Source organism: Botryllus schlosseri, chromosome 3 (assembly GCF_051294905.1).
Source record: "Botryllus schlosseri isolate E-star chromosome 3, Bs_hap1, whole genome shotgun sequence".
NCBI lineage: Eukaryota > Metazoa > Chordata > Ascidiacea > Stolidobranchia > Styelidae > Botryllus > Botryllus schlosseri.
The window spans coordinates 21,317,831-21,340,932 of NC_137238.1; the positions used below are offsets into that span (position 1 = coordinate 21,317,831).

Below are 23,102 nucleotides of genomic sequence, written 5' to 3' on the forward strand. Positions count from 1 at the left end.
TCAGATAGACCTGAGTGAAGAGTTGCCATGGAAAATGCAGGCCCCGGAACTGATAGTTAGGCATATTCGGGCGGGCCCGTTGGTATGATAACTTCATTAGATGACATTATTTCGTGTCCTCCCGTCTGATATGTTGAAAGTTACGGCGCACTGGTTGAATACCACCGAACTATAGTATTGATATAAGAATAGGACATAGGAATATGACATGATGGCAGCCATTTGTTGCATAATCAGTATGATTCTTGTTACTGCTATTAATGCGTGGAAATGGAATCTTTATCACAGGTATTGCGAAATTCTAATCAAAAATTTCGATTAGATTTTTATCAGAGAATACTTTTTCGTGAGTTGTTTCATTTTCAACAGACTTTCCTAACACAACTGTACAAAAATAAATACCGCCAAGACTACTCCATGTGCAATAGTCGCTATGGCTGAAAGGCGGAGTATCACTGTACCCAAAGACTCTTCTCTGGAGAACGCTGAGTCAGAAACTCGTATCACTGGTATGAAGGCAATATTTATTACGCTGGTCTACAAATTTCCATCAGAATTTTGCGCCGACTACTTTGATGATTGAATCAGGCTAATCTGTGGTTGCTGAACCCAATAATGCACCCAGAAGTATGCTGCTATGTCACGTCAGGATTGTTTACTGTGAGTTGTGTCGTAAAACAGTAATATTGTCGAATATCTTTAGTTTAATAATTTGTGATGAAAACCTGGTTTTTGTAGCTCAGAATGATCGAGTTTTTGGTTAACCTTATTCTGTGGTTCTCCAACAAGGACCTTTTTTCGACGCATTATGGACGCATTCATCCTTGCCCTACTTTCAGCACTTACTTGAAGGTGGCTACATTCTATTTTAAGAGATACATCTTCGCGACTGAGATAAGTAATTACTTTGTCTTTGCAGCGCTCAAATCGCAAGACACATGAACTTAATTTCAATAAAAGTCGCAGTGAGAAGCTGACTTTAAAAATGCAAACATTCAATCAACACTGCACTATGAAAAGTGTTTTAACTGACAACTAGCACCCTAGCCAAATTTAATCTGTCACAGAAGCAATATTGCGTAACTATCTCTCTTCGGACTTCTCTCACACAAGAGAAATCAAAAGGCGAACGGAGGCGTAACAGTTCCCGTACTATATTATTACAGCACCCCTAAAGCTAACCGGAACACTCATCTCTTGTAGACCCCAGGTTGGACATCCATGCCTGAGATTGTCAACGTAACATATATCATGGTTATTGTTACTTACTTCCAATACCGAATAAACACGCAGTTTGACAAACTAAGCTACCTCAACATAATTTGACCTCGGAAGACTAGACCCCACCTGTTTCCGTTTATTGATCAAAAGCCAAGTCATACTTCCACTTATATTTTGGTTCGGGCACTGTCGTGATTGGCTGGTATTGTTGGATTTCTAGCTTTAAAGCGTTTTACATAGCATTGAGATGCAGCTGATCCATCACATAGGTCTTTCTTATGCTCATCAAATATCGTTTATAGCAGTGGTCCTCAACCTTTATCCAGCGCCAGGGCGCTGAAGAAACATTGAAGCACCGTAGATGGTATAGTAGGAACACATCGATATATAGTGCAACAGTTCTATAGATCTCCGAGTTCTCATCGCAGATTAAAATTCTACAACATCAGTGAAATTTCGGAAATTTACCGCGAAATATCGCGAGCTATGTTTTTCGCAATTTCCCATAGATGCGCAGTCGTTTATTATCATTCACGTGAAATGAATTGCACGTGGTTTGGAGTCGAAGTGATTTTTCACTCGAACTTTATATTTTCATCTGTGTTCATTGCGTCACATTTAATGCATGATGACTTGACCTCATATTTCCACAAATTCTCTTCTAGTTCAAATGTTTAACTATCCCTCCCGAATGCCTATTTTGTTATGTAATCCTTTTCATAGCAGCACATTTACCCGAATTAATCGACACCGATAGTTTTTTCGGCTTCACTTAGACCCCAGGAGTCGTGTTCTAGCGAGTGACAGTATAAATTTCTGTACTTTTAAAGTTTTTCTGGTTATGTTACATCGTCAAGTTCAGCACGATTGCAAAAGGGATGTCAAATATAATCCCAGGCCAGTTATGTCATTTTATTAGCGTTATATTTTGCTTCCTTATTTGCGTGGGAATATTTTTTCCGCTATCTAGATTTTGTATAGGGGAATTAGTAGAAACTAGAAGTCACCCAATCCATCTTATATCGTCATCGACCATGAAAAATCTATCTAATGCTTTCGCTGTAAATATTGTTACTAGAATTTTTTATTATGACTAACTCTATTAGGTTCTTAATGAAAAGTCTTTGATTATTCTGATTACATTATAGTTGGAGCACCGTCTGAACTGGCTACAACTTCCACGCAAGAAGCCGACGGTGCTGATCTACAAGTTAATAAATATTCTGATGATACTAGAAATCTACCAAATGCAGGTATGCCAACTTTTATTGATATAGTAGTCTGGAAGTAATAAAATATGTTTTGAAAGATTATAATGTGTTCGCCTGAAATTAATGTATCATGGCAGCAAAATTTGGAATAACGTCTCTAGAGGATTAGGAATATAAATAATCAGTCGTTTTCATATTTATACTATAAATGTATAGGACTGATTAGCCAGATATCTTGTAACAAACGGTATGCTTGACATCTGACGTAAACCCAAGATTCACCAAACGACTGCGTTTCGATTGAACGTAGAATCAGGCCTAAACAATTCCCACATAGATCTGTGCATTTTGGCGATAGTATTCATTGCATCAAAGCAAGTTAATGCAATATCAATGTTGAAATATTGTATAAATTGAACGAGCCCCTTAGCGACCATTATAGATCGGCTAACGCTGCATCATTTATTGCCAAGTCAAAAAAAATCTATATCCACACAGATGAATGAAATTTTTGTTTAGGTTTGCTTGTTACTACAGCTGCTGGTGGAAGTGTCAGCCAAAGCTTTGCCGAAAGTGAGGTTCATGTAGTTTCAAGAGATCAATATAACATTCAAAATGCTCTGTTTTTAACATCGTCAAGAAACGAAATTCAAAACAGTAGGTCTTTGTAATTTTGTACTTCTCTATATTAGGATATTTATTGTATTCATTTTGCTACACCTTGAGTCACAACGTCACGACGTAGGAAAATCAAGCGCCGATCTTTCATTTCGTGATGCTTGTTTGACCATGAGCAATGAATATTGTAGCAATCGTGCAAATAGTATAATCGATGTGTGCCGGAATTTGGATTGCGCAATGGTGGACATCATCATTCCTCAAAAATGAATTCCACCACTTTGTAACGTTCAGTTTAATCCGGCAATAATTATGAATACTAATTTGGGTCGGTATAAATTTTAAAATGCTGCATGGTAACGTTTCATCCTGTAGTCTAGCTGTAGACTATTGATAAGAATTACTAATGAGCCTGCAAGAATATCACAGAAACGACGTTAAGATTTTGCGCAATGTAGTGGCCGATCATAGAGCAACGAGTAGATTCGCAATCACGATATCAAAGCTCTTGATTATCTAATAGACCAGGGACAGGCAACTTCTTCAGTCGGCGGGCCGGATTAGGAAAATTAGGTAGGCTACTTGGCGGGCCGGATTGCTGAATCGATACATTCGCCCATTTATCCACATATACAAGGAATAAATTGTATTTAATGAATGTATTTAAACGACAGCAATGTCACTTCAAAGCCATTTCTCGTCTATTATGACGAAGACAATGTGGATTTGAGAACAGCATTGTCATACAAGCGCCTCCATGTACGCTTCCCTCTAATCAATTAGCACACGGTGCAATTATAGAAATTAATTTCTATAGTGCAATCCTTGATTAAGATTTCAAGGCGTTCGATGTGCCCGGTACCCCAAATTTACCAAAATGTCAATTCATTAGGGTTGAGTAAGACTACAGCGCAAATGCCGATAATGCAAGTCTTCTCGCTTCGACGAACTTACGCATAAGCTCCGTTCTCGTACGCTGCGCACACACGTATATAATAGCATACAGTCAGGAACTGTAACAGCACTTCGTCAGCCCTTTCCAAAAAAAACGTTGATATTGGGCCCCCCTAACCGCTGAACGAGCGAAGCGCGCAAAAATTACTATAATTCATGATTGAATCGGTCAATATGATCAGGTATTGCATATATATTGCTATCACTTTTTATCGTTTCTCTGTTCACGTAATCATATTTACCGGTAATAGAGCTGATTGAGATGCATTGGAAAATGTAGAGCCCCTAAATAATAATTAAACATCTTCGGGCGGACCCGTTGGCATAATGACTTGGTTACATGGTGCTATTTCGTGACCTCCTATCTGCTATGTCAAAAGACATTGAAATCACCCAAACTTACAAAACTAAATGACGCACACGATTTCAAATTGATATTTCTTTACTGTCTAATAACTTTTCCCTTCTGTATGGCATTTGCCTTGTGGGGTTCAGAGCGCCAGGACAGGAACATTTGGCGCCAGCCATTTAGGCGCCAATGGTCATTTAAACACAAATGTATATTGTATAATTGTATATATATATCGAAGTTTTCGGTCAGCACAAGAGCAGTCCTTTTCGGCCAAGGCCTTCTCCCCGCTGATCGTTCTGGCACACTCCTCGGAGTCGCATATTACAGCATGGCCTATAACTTCATATGTCTTGGAGCGTCGTGACGCGGTAATGGCCGACGCCAAAGTGTCCATTTCTATAAATCATGCGTATTTTTGTTGGGAAAAGGGTACCAATAACGAAGGTAATTGTCAACAATGAATCGCGCTCAGCTAAAAAAAATGGAAACATTTGTATAAATTTAATAAAGAAATACTCCATAATTCATTTAAATTCGCGAAATAATTTGGCCCCCCTTCGAGCTACGTTCCCGCCAATTCGGGGGTTTGGGGTGCAGCACTTACGGTCTTGCATACAGACACTAAAACTTGAAGAAGGAATAAATCTCGGCAGACTGGGGCCGCGGGCCACATTATCATGTAAGACGGGAAACTGTCCGCGGGCCGGATCCGGCCCGGGAGTCGGATGTTGCCCACCCCTGCAATAGACTATGTTGAAATGATTACGACTTGCTGATTTGGTGACTCTATTTGTTCAAAGATTCTTCCAGCGTAGGAATTTTAGAATTTTTTGGGGGACGAACCTATGCTCAGATGATTACGACGGCGTTGACTTGCTGATTACGTGACTCTATTTGTTCAAACATCTTCAAGTGAGGGAATTTTAGATTTTTTGGGGGCCGAATCTAGCTTTAGTATTGGAACAGAAGGTACACATGGAGGCAGCCAATTTTCGACTTTTATGGCAAATCTGATAGGCATGAAACTAGTGCGTGTTCATTTTTATTTGTTTTTAGCCAGAAGTAGCCTGTATTTGAAAATCCTCCCCGTTTCTTTGAAACTAGCTAAAATACGCTAAAAGTGTGACTCTCGAGACGAATTTGTTGGGTCTGTGACACCACTTCAATTAAATTTCTTTTAATTGTTGGAAAGTCATGCCGAATTCATCGCAACGAATCTGCAAGTGAGTTTACTTTTTTCAAGTCTGCGCATCGCGCAAATATAAGCCAAATTGATCAATTCAACTGAAACTCATCCCAAGTAAACTTGAGACTTTCTGTTTTGTCAACAGAAACGTGATCGGTAAAAATTATTGCCGAAATTACCGTAATGTGTCCGCAACGGAAGCGGCGGTTCATTTTCGTTTTATTTATTTATTTATTTACTCATTTATTTTAATGACAAAACTACATCCGTTTGGTTTGGTATGTTTCGACATGCCGGTACGGGAGAAGTCGACCGAAATCGCCTAATAGAATCCGCGATATATTCCATTCTAATTGTGCTAGGTCGTCGCTATTCATTTCTGTGACTAGATATTGTTCGTACAAGTTCATTTATACCCTGCTATTTGATATTTATTATGTCTGAGAAGTAAAATCCGACGTCATTTACTGTAAATAAATGCGTTGCAGACCTGCTGTCTCGACAACGCGCACGTCTTTAACCACTATGAGATAACGTAGGCTACTCTATCTTTTGTTCTTGCCGCCCTAGGTTATAGCAGTTTCTTCATATGAAAAGCTAGTGTCCACACACATCCTCACATATCTTCATGCCGGATATTACTTACATATAAGGTGTTTAAAACATGGGTCAAATATTTCCGCTAACTACATCTTATCGAGGATATGCGCGTTCCTGATAATCTATTCGTCATAGACAGTTGTAGTTTGTTTCTATGAATAGCGCTTGTTAGTTTCTCGCTTTTAGGCTAAATCAACGGATACTAGATATCTCTACGCTGCTTAAGGTTGCACTTGGAAATCGGTATGAGAATTCTCGCAGACGTCACATATAACGGGATATATCTCGAGTTCGAATAGTGTTCATAGATTGTCTCTATGAACTGTTGTTCCCAACACCATTCTAGTAATATAAAAAATCAAAATAACGACTCATAGTCAGAGGGAAAAAAGTTCAACACGGAGAAAACCTTGACCGAAAAGGACCGCCCTTATGTTGACCGAAAGCCACCATATCCGATTGTCGATAGGCAATATTTGCTAGTGAATAAATAGAAATTAGGAATCGTATGTGTCTTTTAGTTTAGTACGCTTTGGCGATTTCAATATCTTTCACAACATGTAGCGAAATAATTATACCAACAGCCCTCCCGAATATTTCCAAGACAGCACCTCACCCAGCTCTAGCGGTAAAAATGAGTACGTGGGCTGAAAGAGGTTAAAAATATAGCAATGTATATGGAATTATCAATATTATTGACGGATTGAATCTAGTAGTATAATTGCTTTCTGGTGAGAGGTAAATATAAAAGATAAACAAAGATTTTGTAATTCGTAAAATATAATAAACAATCAAACACTTCCTGAATTGAAAATGCTGCATTTTGGAGTCACAAACACTGCATTTTGACACGCTAAAAGCAGTCGATATCGTTTCGCGAAATATAATAAATAAGCAGAAACAGGAAATTCACTAAAGCGCGCTTTGTGCAGGTTGATTTTGAAAAAACAGATGTTCGCGGCTGCATTTTGACATGTGTGACACAATAAAATCGTCCGTTTCGCAAAACAGGAAATTCACTAAAGCGCAGTGCGTTGTGCGATTTTGAAAAACAGATGCTCGCGGCTGTATTTTGATCTGTGTGACACACTAAATACGTCCGTTTCGCAAAACAGGAAATTCAGAAACGCGCCTGTTGTGCAAGCTGATTTGTTTTCGAGCGCGCGCGACCTATATTTCGAATGACTCTGGCATCCTGCGCGCTGAATTGTTTCCCGTCCAGCTGCATGTTTTTTGCTGCTATCGTATCGATTATTACACTAGTCCAGTCAGTGCGAAATAGTTTGCTGAATCTAGGAATCAGTCGCATGGTGTTACTTTATTAATTAGTTTATCACAGAGCCGGCGTAGATGGTGATTCGAAAACCAACAATAACCGCGCTCACAAAATCACACTTCAAAAAAGGGTAAAATAAATTGCAAATCCCGCCATCGCTGACAAGATAATGTCTCGGACATAACCATCTTTAGTGACTTGGTGTTACAGCCATACCGATCGCTCACGCGGTGAAATTTTAGTAATCATTTTGTCACAGAACTTGATTTCCCTGGTAAGATTTAATGAGTAACGAATAACAGAACCTCCAGTATGGGTAACTTGAATACCAACAAATTGTCAATTGTCGGTATAACTCGAATCTTTTTAGGAGTTTTTTTGAAACTGAATATTACTTGACTTGACCAACTTTCAGCACCGTTTTCGATTTCCACACAGTCGCTATAAGTTTTTCACGCTTCTAGAATAGGGTTGACTTTAGTTGCGTCATAAGAATCATGATAATATTCAATCAATGTGTTAATTTACCACCTCGAAATCTCACTCGCGCTACAAGTGAAGCTGAATTGTATCCGAATATATTAATCTACCGCCTTGACATTAGGATAATATTATTCCAAGTCTGTAAACATGGTAATGTCTTATATCAATAATATTAAGAATGTTGATGGCGTGTTTGTCGGATTATTCACACAATGATTTGAAACAGAACGTTGAAACTTATCATTGGTCACAACATCACAACTTTATCATTGGTCTATAATTATTTTTTGTTGCAACTGAGTTTAGGGAAATGAAAGCGCTAGTACATCTCGACGTTTCAATATCTTACCACACTCAAAGGACTTCACAAACAACCTTCACAAGTCATAAATCCGATTTTGACAAGAGTTCCTCACTTGTAATGTTCACATATTGATTTGAAACATGTAAATTCATGAAATCCTACAACTTTATTAGCTATCCGGTTATTTTGTCGTAGCTGGAAATGTAATCGCTAGTACATCTTACCATGGTCAAGAGAGTTATTCACAACAACATTCACAAGTGTTAAATCCAATTTTCACTTACTCGATCATATTAGAGGTGGTCAGTAACGAAGTACTTCTACTTTTTGGAAGTACTCAAGTAGTTCTCCTCTACTTCTGGTACTTACTCAAGTAGATCTGATTTTCTCTACTTCTACTTCTACGTCATAATATTTTGTGATCTACTTACTTACTTTTCGCTATTTTCAGTTTGTCAAGTAGAACTAGTTTAATCCCCCAATACGAAAGTTAGCCTGAGGAATTTAAGGGCTGTTTTCACGGAGTACCAACACTTAATATTCATAAAAGTCGACTAAAGCCAGGAAATTTGGTTGCGCTTCGCGCACAGTAGGTACGGAGTGACAAATATGTTTTCACGAAAGTATCAGTGAATATAATTTAGGTACCGGATTGCTTGGTTCCGCTCACACTGCATTGTCGCCCATATCAAATATTTCATCACAGTAAATATGGCTCACCAGTCACCATAACGTTTGAAACTACCGTTTCGCAATCTAGTAATTACCTCATATCGTAATCCGGCAACCCATTACGTGTCTTGCTAATCTGGAAAATCCAGCTCTTTTGAACGTTACACCTGTTAGCAGATCACCTTTAAAGACATGAAATATATTTTCCGCTTTTAAGAAGTGGTATTTGCATTTCTGTTATAATTGCGAGCATCATACTTTGAGTTCTAATTACTTTCAGTAGAACATACATGTTGAAGCATAAAAGCAAGTGTAGTAATGCCTCTATTTTCTGAAAATAAAGCTACACTAAATATAACTTTTGCGATCCACAATATTTGTTATTAACGTATACGAATCGCGCAAAGTGATGAAAAGGTATCCGATACTTGGGGCCTTATCATATGGGGTAGGGCGCCATGCCATATGATATTCTCTAAAACGGGGTCTTCTAGTAAACAAAGGGTTAGTATCGCATTTTCATATCAATACTATCATTTGCATCCCATGATGATAAAGAATGCTTATTCTGTCGAAAATTGATACCTCCTGGGATGCATCAATACGAATCAAGCTCTCTGCACCCTACGCATAGCTCAATTCGCAGCTTTTGACAGTCCATGCGAACGAATTAAGACTGTTTTCAAAACTACTCACTTACTTGAGTAGATTTAAAGTCAGTCAATTCTACTTCTACTTGAAGTAGTTTTAGGTGGCTTATTGAAGAAGTACTTCTACTCGTACTTGAGTAGATTTTTTCGTCGCTACTTCTACTTCTACTTGAGTAGCTTTCTTGACTACTTTGACCACCTCTATATATCACTACAACTTGCAAACTTGAATAATTCATCCTGGTTGCATTCATGAGAATATCCAATCAATGTGTCAATTTGCCAACTGGAAATGAAACTCACTACACAAATCAAGTTGATTCGTATCTGAATATGTTAATTCGGTACAACCCTAACCCGTTGAGAAATCCATTTAACGCGATCTGTCGATTCGAACGCAACCTGAATATTACTGACGCCAACTTTCAAACACGTCGGATTATTCGCACATCCTGCGCCGCTGTTTTCACGCCTATAGAATCAATACCAACTAGCTCTACAAGAATCAAGAATCACAAGCATGCACATTATACAGTTATTGTATATATCAACTTGAAATCAAACTCTTAACAAAAAACACGCAACTAATCATTCGCCAACTCTAGCATTACCAAAAAAATTCAAGTATTGTTGATTGAAAATCCTTGAGTCCTTGTTATCAATAATGTTATAGTGCGGTGTCGGAATTCATTCGCGGGATGTACTAAAGGTAAATTCAGATAATCCAAGATGAAATATTTGGACTTTGAAATAGATTGAATTGATTGAATTGAAATAGATTGACAAACATGACTACCAACTTCCACCCAATCACATTTCGAAATTATACGCACATTGATTTGAAACAAGTAATGAAACATTACAACTCCATCCACGATCCCGTTTTCATTTGTAAAGTAGAGTTTCAGAAATACTATCACTATGACATCTCAACATTTTAACATCTTAGCATGCGCAAAAGAGTAAAATACAAAAACCTTGTCAAGTCAATCCGTTTGTAACTCTCCCAACCAAAGTAAAAAGTGTCGGTACGAAAAGTAGACAAGACTACGCGAGCAATCACTACAACCCACAAACATACCAAGCTCAGTTGTATCCACATCCCGTCTTTTTTATTCATCTGTAAGACGGGGTGATTACTACTTGGTGCGCGACTTGAGATTAACATACGCTTCTAGTATACAAGCTTTGAATGTCTGACCAACGTAGTTAAGAATTCATTTCTTACGATCGAACTCTGGTGTTACATTGAAAGATATCATGTTGTAAACATCCTTATTACCACATTGGTTTGACATACGAGATTTTGTAATAGTCGATCATGACTTGATTATCAAAGTATGACTGAATTCAGGGGCGGGCAACTTCTCCAGTCGGCGGGCCGGATATGGGAAAACTAAGTACTTGGCGGGCCGGATTACTGAATCGATACATTATTCGCCCATTTATCCACGTATACAAGGAATAAATCGTATTTAATGAATGTATTTTGACGACAGCAATGTCACTTCAAAGCCATTTCTCGCCGATAATGACGAAGGCAATGTGGATTTGAGAATAGCTACTCACACTCGTGTCTACTCACAGCTGATCAATGAACACACGGTGCAATCCCTATTTAAGATTACAAAGCGTTCGATAAGCCCGGTAGCCGAAATTTACCAAGATATCAATTTTATTTAGGTTGAGTAGGTGACGAGATAGCGTCGTTGTTCAACTGTGTGGCCTAATTAATCTCGATATCGAATTCATGCGGCCCGCGTCCTCCACGAAATTTGAAAAGTGGCTCGCTACCCGTCTTGAGTTGGCGACCCCTGGCATAAGCGGTGTCTCACGAAAGCCTAGAAGTGTGCCGTGCAACAAGTCGGCTGTTACGGATTCAAAAATAAGACATATCAGCCTGGTGTGAATGATCATTGTAGTCGACAAACACCATGATTACCACAAACGACAATAGGGTTGAGTACATCGTAAATGCCGAAAATGCAAGTCTTCTCGCTTCGACGAACTTACGCGTAAGTTCCACTCTCACACGCTACGCAATTCGCATACACGTATATAATAACATACAGTCACTAAAATTTGACGTAGTAAGCAAGTAGTGGGGAGCTGCGGGCCACATTATCATGTAAGACGGAAAACTGTCCACGGGCCGGACAAAATCCTTTCGCGGGCCGTATGTTGCCCACCCCTGACCTAATTGAACCGGTGTTGGTTATTGCGATATCAACAAACTTTTCAGAGATATTTTTATTAACACATCAATTTGTAAAACGAGAGTTGTATGCTTAAAATGTTCTTGATTGGGGAATTATTCTGGGTTGGTACAAAACAATCGTTTTAGTACAGACAACAGAAAATACATTACAAATGCAATCGTTTACAATAATTAGGACTAAAGATGAAACAACAGTACCGGCGTTATTACATTCAACAACCAGTACAATTATTAAAATCTATCGTTTGCTATAACCAGTGCTAAAGATGTAATAATTCCGTTATTCATACATTGAACACCCGATACAAAATACTTTATTATCGCAATTCGTGACAAGTAATTGAAACGACTAAGTGTGGAGTTAGTATATCACAATGTCATATCGTTACTATAGAATCCAGCAATTGATACGATTTGTTGTCGGAATTTGTGACAGCGAATTGAAACATCCGTACCTTACAGAGTGTGAAAATATCACTCTTGGTATCGAGTACCAGAAAAAGCGGGTGAACAATACTTGATCCTTTCAGTGACTCGCCGTTGTACTGCTAAATGTAAAACATCACGAGATTACACTCTAAGACTTGGATCAGCACAAAACAAATTTGGAATATCTTTACTGGCTGCAACCTATTCTACTATGGTCAAAACTAAAAAAAATCTAAAATCAAAATATGTGCTACACTGAAATCTACAAAATGTGATTGTATTGTTGTTAGTAGTGATCATGCATTATCATTTGAATCTTCTACAGTAATTGTAATCATAAAACCAAACTACTTGAAGTCATTACCACCATAAAAAAACAATTTGTATGATATTCGCCAAACGCATCCAAACTCATTATGCAGTAATTATTTGTAGAATGCATACATGCAAAGAAATCAGGAACACAACCAACACCGAAAATGATAAATGCGATTCGCGTTACTATTGATACAAGTTCATTTCTATCGAGCGAAATAAATGCCACCACAAAACTCGGAGCATGCAAAGGTCTTGATTGATATGAATTTCGATTTGTGTCTTATGATACCAGCAAATATTTTAGAAATTATACGATTTGTAAAACCAAAGTCGTACGTCCGATTAATAGTTGATTGGAAACTTGTTCACGTACCTCAACCATTACAAAAGAGTATAACACCATTGTCCGGCAATCTTTTACAAAAAGGATCGAAACCAAGTCACTCAAAGTCGTTGCCGTCACATAAACAATTTGCACGACGTTTGCTAAATGTGTCCTATAGTGAATTATTTCTAAAACACACTCCGGTAAAGAAATCGACGAAAAGATATCCAACACCTGAATCTGGTAAAACCATTTTGCACTTTTCGTTCGTTAGTAGTATCCATTTGAATTTTCCATTTCTTTTCGTCAAAGTAGATGTAATCATACTCACTAAAGAACTTACTTGGACGTGCTACGTGGACGTGCCTGAATTCTAGACATAGTTCTGATTTACCCGACACAAGACCCAAGAACAGCCCTAGTTTCAACCGAGCACACATATCCAAAATATCACACACTTCGCTATTCCTAAAGCGCAAACACCCGATACAAAATATTACTTGTTGTGTTGTTGTGGTGGTATCATCTTCACAATATCACAAACAATACACATGATGTTTATGTGTAACATGCTATCGACTTTAATCACACCAACCTGGAAGAGGATTTACTCACTCTTAACATAACGGATATTGACCAACATCACGTCATCGGTGTGTATCGTTTTTTCTAGATACAAACTATGCTAGTGTAACGGAAATAATTAAGTGTAACAAAAAAACAATTTTCACTATCTTGACTTATGAAAACAACAGACGAGTCTTCATTCAATATTTTGTTTGTGGCAACTAGTTACTTTGTATGATACGACTGATACCCCTGCGACTTTTCAGATCACAATATGAAAAATATCTACATCACACAAAATACTCCGCGTGATATTCCCATACTGTACTAAACTGTTGAATGATTGGTCATACTCCACAAAATGTTTTGATATCGTTTTTTACACGAATGGTCACGCATCTAAGATATTCCAATAATCCAACACACAGCTATGGTACCTACAGAAATATCATATAGTTCTTGTAACATAGTTGTATGAGTATACTATTCAATTTTATATTGAAGTTTTGTACCTCCAAGAAGCTCTTCAAAGTTGTATGTGTACAATGTATATCGTGACTCCTACACATTCATGATATCCAACCGAGTCTGACTTTAAGAAAATATTATATCGACATATTGATGTATTTCAAAAAACAAAATCGTGGTCACTGCTTGAGAGACCTATCAATGACATCACAGTAATATAGTTACTTCCATAAAAGAGTACGTATTCGACTTACGTTCCACAAATCTAACGCGCAAAACAATTTACTTTACTAACGAGAGGTGACAAGTTATCGAGTGATTTCCCATACAGCAAAACAACTAGAAGATGGAACTATATTAAAAACGTCGCTAACCTTTGTGCGCCAGCTGTAAATCACACAAGCAACAAGTTTCGAGAATCGAGTTATTGAATAACGTGAAAGAGTTTTCCCTGTGCCAAGTCGTTTTGGTGACGAAAGCGTATATTGTAATATCATTATCAATTTGCATTCGTTGGTCACAAACTGTCACAAGTCTAAATAATTATTTTTAGTAACATTATATCAATGTCATCGAGTTGTGCGAATAGATTTACATGTGGTACTGTGGTTTTAATCGAAGCATACAGCATGGTCTAACTCAGTGGTTCTCAACCGGGGGTCCGCGGACCCCTGGGGGTCCGTGAAGCATTTTCAGGGGGTCCGCGAAGCCTCTAAGTTTGCAACATGATTGATTACCTAATTTTTTAAGCTACGAAGTTCATGAGGCAGATTGGCTTCGTAACTGCTAAACCTTCAGGACTTACATAAACAGAATGGTCGTCTGAAATGAAATATCCACGCTAGTGGTTCTTAACCGGGGGTCCGCGAGGCCTCTAAATTTGCAAAATGACTTATTACCAATTTGTAACTTTTTTAAAATTAGGGAAATGACGAGACAGTTTCGCTTCAAAACTACTAAGGCTTCAGGAGTCACATCAATAGAATGACACTATATGATATGAATTATCCGACCATGCAAACTAACTTTTATTACCAATAGCATAGGCCTACTTATACAAGCATATTGTAGTTTAGAGATGTTTTGTTTAGGTTTGGTGAAAATTATTTTTTACTAAAAAGGGGTTAAATCCACATCATGGAATCCATTTTCTCCTATGTTATAGCCAACATATGTGGCAGTCCTGCTCTGCAATACTGCCCTTTTTATCTGTTGTATAATAATTGCGTCGGGGTTTCACTTGCTCTTTTGTATCCAGCCGCTTCGGCGGTAGGAAACTTGATAAAGTCTCTCCAGCAGTTGCTGAATCGTGTGTGATTAACTCAGGTATTTTACACATATAACCACTATATATTCCAGAATATCTTGAAGATGAGCTGCAGACAGAAACGACTAGTCTGGACGTGATAATTTCATTGAAATCTATTTCTCAATTTGGGTCTCAAATAATATGTTTCGATGACACACGAAGGTGTCGTCGGAAGAGTCAGGTGGCAATGTTACATTCGCCTCCACCTTTACCATTTTGGAAATGGATTTTCGGAACTTGTTCATATCACATCGAAATGCGTGAATTTTCAAGACACGACCACATAATTTAAGAAATGCAGCTGCAGAATACACTTCGGAATAATAAAATTCCGGCCAATTTGTACATATAGTATGATTTTATTGTCAGGAACGGTCATTATGTGGCTGTTTATCACAAGCCTATAGTTGATATATGCAAATGACAGATGCCGGTGGCAAGACAATTGGGCTAAATTCGAACTAAAACTTGAGGGGGTCCACGGGGTCCGTGACGGTTCAAAAGGGGTCCGCGAAGACAAAAAGGTTGAGAACCACTGGAACTGTAGAATCTATCTCCTCTCTTGTACAGTAACCCGGTAATCGAAATACATGCATTTACATTCGAACAGCGATCTTGTTTTGTCTCGTGAAAAATATGTTCACTATCGCGATACTCTGCACAGGGCGTGCAAATCCTTTTCACACTCATAATAGTATACCAACGGCTACTGGCGACAACGTTTAACAATACCAACGACACTGGAAACACTGAACCCACGACACTTACCCGAGTAACAATACATTTTCCTTCAGATACATGCCGCTTACCCGAGTAAAAAATATCATTTTTAATTCGAGGTCAACCGTTACCCGAGTAAAAATACCTTTGTCCTTTCGAGATCTATCGTTTACCCATAGTAACAATACATTTTCACTTGGAGGTCTATCGTTTCCTAGAGTAACAAACCCTTTTCGTTTAGAAATATATTTTTTCCGAAATATACATCCGCGTCGGTCGCATCGCATCAGAATTATCGGTTACCAGCATGCAATAACAATGTGCTGTTGTACACCGACACCAATGTTTTAGAAATCTGGTGAATAATACAGGTTTCGATACGTGGATTATGTTCTTGTTCGGATTCGTGCTTTGAATTTATTTTCCAGTGTCAATATGTCTGAAATACCAATTTTTTGTTACCTGGCTGATACTTGGGTAACGGTAACGATCTTCGTTCGAGAATGAATTCATGCTCACCATCGTGCTAGCAACTCGGGTTGTATGCTTGTGAGTTTTCTTGGTCGCACTATACAGATGATAGGTACACGGATATGATGTGTTATTCGTTATTGTTCAATGCATATCGCTCAAAATCATTCAAAATCATATAACCAATATGCGAAAGTTTGTAAATATATTCACTCTGAATCGATAAACCAGAACTAACGATCAATATTCAAAGTAAACATGTTCATTCATAACCCGTGTTTGCTTCCATGAAAAATACCACTGTATATACCTTCACACATATCAATTTCTTCACGTTTTTTAGTCATGCAAAGTATTTGTGCAAATGAGGCGTATGACATTACATGCAATGTGTCGTTGTACAAATATTGAGAAATAATGCAGGTTTTGATCCATAGGTAAACATTATCATAGCCGTTAATTTTGATACCAGTGATTTGGTACAACTTATAATATTACAAATTAATTTTGACGATCTCCAATCTTGCAACGAGAGATCAATAAAATCGACTTTGTTCAACGGAAGAGCTGGAGATCCAACGCGCGTGTATTCGTCTTACTACATGGTTATTCGATCAACTATACCGTTGATGCTATCGATACAATGAACAACACAGAAGCGATATATTCAAAGTTAAATATGGGAACCACGAACGACAATGTAGCCCGATTTTCGTTGAATATTCACAACTCCGATGAATCGGTACATTTCTTTTCCCTCAACTTCAACAATAGAATTAGCACCCCAATGCACAGCTCGAATGGTAGGCTCATCGGGCGTGAAATCCAAATCAAATAACACCGAGGTGTGCTTTCTCGCTTTCAGGATCTGCACAGAGGCATCATGCCTGTGTTTCAGCACTATCGTGTGAGGCAAGAGAAATCTATAAACGCAAATACGTATTGCCATGATCCCTGTAGATATAATCAACTGAAATCAACGTCGCTCAATAGATATGTGGTGATGTTCTGTTTCGGAATGTGACCTGGTGAGCTAGACCAAGACTTTTGAAAACACATAATTATGTGTGAAATTACGAGACAGCGCTCTCTGGCGGGATTTGCAATCTATTTTACCCTTTTTTGAAGTGTGAATTTGCGAGCGCGGTTATTGTTGGTTTTCGAATCTCCATCTACGCCGGCTCTGTGGTAAACTAATTACTAAAGTAACACCATGCGACTGATTCCTAGATTCAGCAAACTATTTCGCACTGACTGGAATAGTGTAATAATCGATACGATAGTAGCACAAAACATGCAGCTGGACGGGAAATAATTCAGCGCGCAGGATGCCAGAGTCATTCGAAATATAGGTCGCGCGCGCTCGAAAACAAATCAGCTTACACAACAGGCGCGTTTCTGAATTTCCTGTTTTGCGAAACGGACGTATTTAGTGTGACACACAGATCAAAATACAGCCGCAAACATCTGTTTTTCAAAATCGCACAACGCACTGCGCTTTAGTGAATTTCCTGTTTTGCGAAACGGACGATTTTATTGTGTCACACGTGTCAAAATGCAGCCGCAAACATCTGTTTTTTCAAAATCAACCTGCACGAAGCGCGCTTTAGTGAATTTCCTGTTTCTGCTTATTTATTATATTTCGCGAAACGATATCGACCGCTTTTAGCGTGTCAAAATGCAGTGTTTGTGACTCCAAAATGCAGCATTTTCAATTCAGGAAGTGTTTAATTGTTTATTATATTTTACGAATTACAAAATCTTTGTTTATCTCTTATATTTACCTCTCACCATAGAGCAATTATACTACTGAATCTTGACACATGGCAAAATTCCGCGCTCCGAGCGATTATGGCATGAAACGTTGCCAATACAGGAAATCTCGCTCAGAAGTAGTGTTAAAAGCGTGCACCCCGACAGGGTCTGGTCGGGGGCGAAGCCCCCAGGAGTTTCAGTTTATAACTCTATGAGGGGGGGGGGCAAGACCAAAGTTTGGGGGAACTGACGACGGGCTGATTCGGCCATTCCAGGTACATTTAAAGTGGCGAGATAGCGCAGTGGTATAATCCGCGGCTACAACACCAATGGGTGCGGGTTCGAGTCCGACAAGGTCGACTTCCGAATTTCGATACCTAAGTGTTGGAAGTTTACCTAGGCTCCTCCTCATCACCTCATCCGTGTCAGCGGTGTCTTACAAAAGCCCAGAGGTGGGCCGTGCTATAAGTCGGCAGTTACGGTAAATAAGAAGAATATCGGCCTGGTGTAAATGACCATAGTAGTCGACAAACACCATGAACACCCCAAAAACAAAACAAAAAAGGTACATTTAAATGTATTGATAGAAAAAACGCGGATAGAGCTATAAAGAGGGTTAAAAACGTATTATGTTTAATAGTGTTTCAAAATATAACGGCAAATAAATAATTGATTTTGTTAATTAACCGTCACTTTTTCATTCCCGGATGGATATCAACACACCCACTGAGCACCATTTAGTGCAATTTCCTACTTTCAATTGAGAAATAATATCAATACGCTATAGAATATCGCTAAGTTTTTTGACTCGGCCCGCCCACATATTTTCTGCTTCTCATTTCGCCGGAGAAAATCATTTGCCCACCCCTGGTCTAAGCCATCCCAAGGCCGCTGACGGAAACCGCGAAGAGAATTCCAGACGAACTACCACCCTTGTGTCCACGCAGGGATCAATACCCTATCCCTAACATTAAGTGATATATCCTGGGTTCTATTGGTATTTGGTAATACGCATTTGTAGATTGTTTCTGTGAAGAGTGCATGCCCATACGATTGTACTTATATAATAATCACAGCTGATAATCATGTAGGCTATATATAGCAATAAGACGAATGCTACTCGATGTGCATTCGTCTTATTGCTATATACCAATTACCGCCATAAACCTTACTTTGTAGTAATAATATGAATATGTGGTTTGTCATTATGGTTAGGTCAGACAATCTCCGTCAACCAATACCAAAGTGACCCATTTATGTGCTCTATAAGCTTTGTATATGCCCTGGAACTAACGCTATCTCATAAATGTACGCGGGTCACTCATTCGCCGATGACCAACTCACTCTGCTGTAAGCGTGTGTTCATGGTGCAATCAGGCTGTAATCTGTCTAATGCAGAATCACGGCTATAGGGCGTAATACATCGTCTGAGGCATTTCCATGACCATGATTTTCTCACCAATGTGGTTCATAAGATCCCATTGTCACCAGATATCCATATTAAGGATTTTAAAGAGCACAGTAAGGTTATTTCATTTCTTATTAACGTTTTCTCGGCTTGCTCTTGATATTAGTCGCCTGACACCAGGACATGGTATAGCATGGTATGGTATGGAACGATATGTCGGTAGGGAATATGGAAATGTGCAAGTTTGGTATGGTATGGATATTCCCCTAGTACAGTATGGAATTATTTTTCCATGCTTCCACAATTTTTCCATACTTTGACAGTTTTGCCAGAAACATGATAATGATCCTACTTTCGATTTGTCAAAGTGATTGCGTACCTCAGGAAGTCGTTCACTGTCGATATTCATATCTCAAAGTGCGATTCATGATTCACCACCCCAGTCCACGCGTACAAAAAAGATGTGCAACGCGCACATTAAGGAAATAGTATTAACTGTAATTATTCCAATCTCAATATCATAAAAGCGAATGATATTAGACACGCAACTTCCATTCCATCAACTACAAAGGTAGTTTTGAGATCGTAGACTCTGAGAATGCGGAAGTTACATGAATATTCTCACCAATTTGTTGAACTTGAAAATAATTATCTGCGCTTTGGTATGATGATCGTCACGCAATAACGATTTGACATAACCATAATTGTGATTCAAAAATATGTAGCTTGTCTTGGTGCGGAGTTACGATATGCCGGCCTTCGACCGTCATTTAACTTCATGAAATCTGGTTATCTGAGGTGAAAAACAATGATGTTGGTTGATGAAGCTAATATGAGTGTGATCCACGGATTGGCTGGCAAAATATACATTTGATTCAATGTCGCAAAATGATTGCAGTGATGTTAAAGTTAGGGGTTTCTGGTTAGGAATAGATTCACTTGTGAAAAAATCTTTACATTAGTAACCTCGTTTATAAAACGTCTTTATGAAATGCCGATCGTATCTCTAATATTTCTTAGCTTATTTGCAATTCAGTAATTCGTATAATCAGTGCCTTCAATTAGCGAGTATAATCGACTATACATCGGCACGCGATATCCCGCATATAGGTTGTTATTCATTCATATACGAAATGGTGTGATTCAAATCACCTGATTCATTGTAATATGAGTTCATATGTAGAGACGCTTAGGAGTCAGAACTTCATAACATACTTGAATAAAATATTCATATTTATTCCCGAAGCTTTTCGGCTGACGCTCGTCAGGGGAATATCGTCAGCAGACATGGGGTGATTACTTCATGAATGTAATCGATTGCGATTACGATTACTTCTGAATGACGCGATTACGATTACGATTACGATTACAGCAAAGTCAGGAAGTAGTCGATTACGATTACGATTACATCGTAAAAGTAATCACGATTACTCACGATTACATTTATTTTGCATCTTAGAAGCTATGTTGGAAGACAATATATGGATTGCCCTGAAAAGGCCTCATGAGATAACAAACTCCCTTTAAGAAAGATGCGTCATTTTTTTGTTACGTCATAATGTATCCATTGCCCATTTTCATAGATTGTTAAGTTCAACGGCCGCATTGAATGAATGCTTTTTAACCATGATGAAATGTTTTCAAGTGATATTGTAGTTAATGTGACCACTGACCCTATAGTAATTTACAACTTGAGTTGCTAGACATGCAGTCAGATATAAAGACATGACAATTTGTTTATGCGTCTCACGAAAGTTTTGCTTTTAGTCTGCTGCGTTTGAGCCACTACAATATCTTTTGATTACATAACAAACCGGAGATCACGAATTAAGAACATACACTAAGTGACTAAAGTAATTATAACAAGAAACCAGAAGGTCATAATTATGAATTACGTTGCCCCAGCTCTACAGGTAGGTAATTGTGTGGCGAGATATCGCAGTGGTATAATCAACGGCTGCAACACCAATGGGTTGCGGGTTCGAGTCTGAACGAGGTCGACTTCGGAATTCCTGCTCAAGTGTTGGAGGTTTATCTAGGCTCCTCCTCGCCGCCTCACCCACGTAAGCGGTGTCTTACAAAAAGCTTCGAAATGGGCCGTGCTACAAGTCGGCAGATACGGAATCGAAAATGCATAAAATTGGCCTGGTGTAAATGTTTGTGGTAGTCGACAAACGCCATGATTACCTCAACCAAAAAAAAACTCTACAGGTATAAGGACCATTTCGGGCTGAGAGAGGATTAAAAATTAATAGTAATATATAGCAATTACTAAATTTCTTGACGAAATTCAGTCTTCAACTTGAGATTACCCCCCTTACGGGGGCAAAAGACCAACGTTTGGACTTGGGGACGAATTGCTGTTTTGGTCCTGGTTTCAGCTACAACCCAGGCTAACATGATATATAAGCCCATGGCCATGGCGGCAGGCCCCAATGTTGAATAAAGAATTATGAAATAACGATAGGCGCCCGTTTCAAGTAGAGTCATATATGAGAATAAGACGAAGCGAACATAAAATTCTGCCTTCAACTTAATACAGATATTGTACTGCAAGCTGCCGTTACGAGAAATGGGAAAACGGCTCGCTTATGATATATATATATCACCAGCTGTTTATTTTTACTGTTTCGTTGTGGAAACCGCAATGTTTTATTTGACGAGTACAAAATTTCAATTCTTTGTCCGGTGTACGTACGTACTGGATAGGCCTACTGCTCGCCAAGCAGCAACGGTCAAACTGCGTTTAACTAAGCATAAACATAACCAAACATCAACACATAAGTTACTATTTTAAACTTTAGGCAGAGCGGAGATAAATTATACTGCTGCGAGGTAGGGGCGTGTGGAACGCGTTGATAACCTGATATACAGCACGGCGGTTGTTCTTACAATCAGACTAATGGACGACGTATAGGTACATCGAATATCTATTTACTATGGATACTTCTTACACAATGACGCGCAAAGCTAATAGGCTGCTTCTGACGTAATAATGAGCAGTGGCGTTTGAAAATCAGACGTTTGTGCTGTCACCAACCAGGTATAACATATTTTCCTGGTTCACGAATGTTCAGTTTATGTCATAGTCCTTGTACAAATAAAAAGTAATCGTTCTTTCACGGAGAAATCGATTAGATATGGGAAGTAGTCGATTACGATTACGATTACTTCGGAATTTTTTCGAATGTAATCGATTGCGATTACGATTACTTGAAAATGCTGTAATCGTCGTAATCGATTACGATTACTAATCACGATTACCCCATGTCTGATCGTCAGTCGTCGTAACGTCATTTATGAATTCAAGTGCCACTGCGATTGTCGGTAGGCCTACGTAGGGAGAACTTCCAAACGGTTGCAGGACCGAATTAAAGAACACATCTCACCGTCTGTCTAATCATATATCTCGAAATCACAGCATAACAATCCGCTTGTTCTAGAACAGGGGTCACCAACTCAAAACGGGTCGCGGGCCACTTTTCAAATTTCGTAGCAGCCGCGGGCCGCATGAATTCAATATCGGTATAAACTAGGCAACCAAGTTTTAAAACTCTACGTCAGTACAGCGCCGTGCCACCTAACAA

General features: G+C 38.7%; 1 protein-coding gene across 2 annotated transcripts in view; it reads left to right on the forward strand.

Moving 5' to 3' along the window:
• The first annotated feature begins 339 nt into the window (after nt 1-339).
• The window catches only part of LOC145436084 (uncharacterized), a 50,565-nt gene continuing 27,802 nt past the window's right edge, over nt 340-23,102 (forward strand). For both annotated transcript variants that reach the window (XM_080313362.1, XM_080313363.1), the window contains exons 1-3: nt 340-509; nt 2,370-2,474; nt 2,952-3,089. In XM_080313362.1, the coding sequence (XP_080169488.1) occupies nt 434-509; nt 2,370-2,474; nt 2,952-3,089 (319 nt within the window). In that variant the 5' untranslated portion in view covers nt 340-433. The remainder of the gene's footprint in view (nt 510-2,369; nt 2,475-2,951; nt 3,090-23,102) is intronic.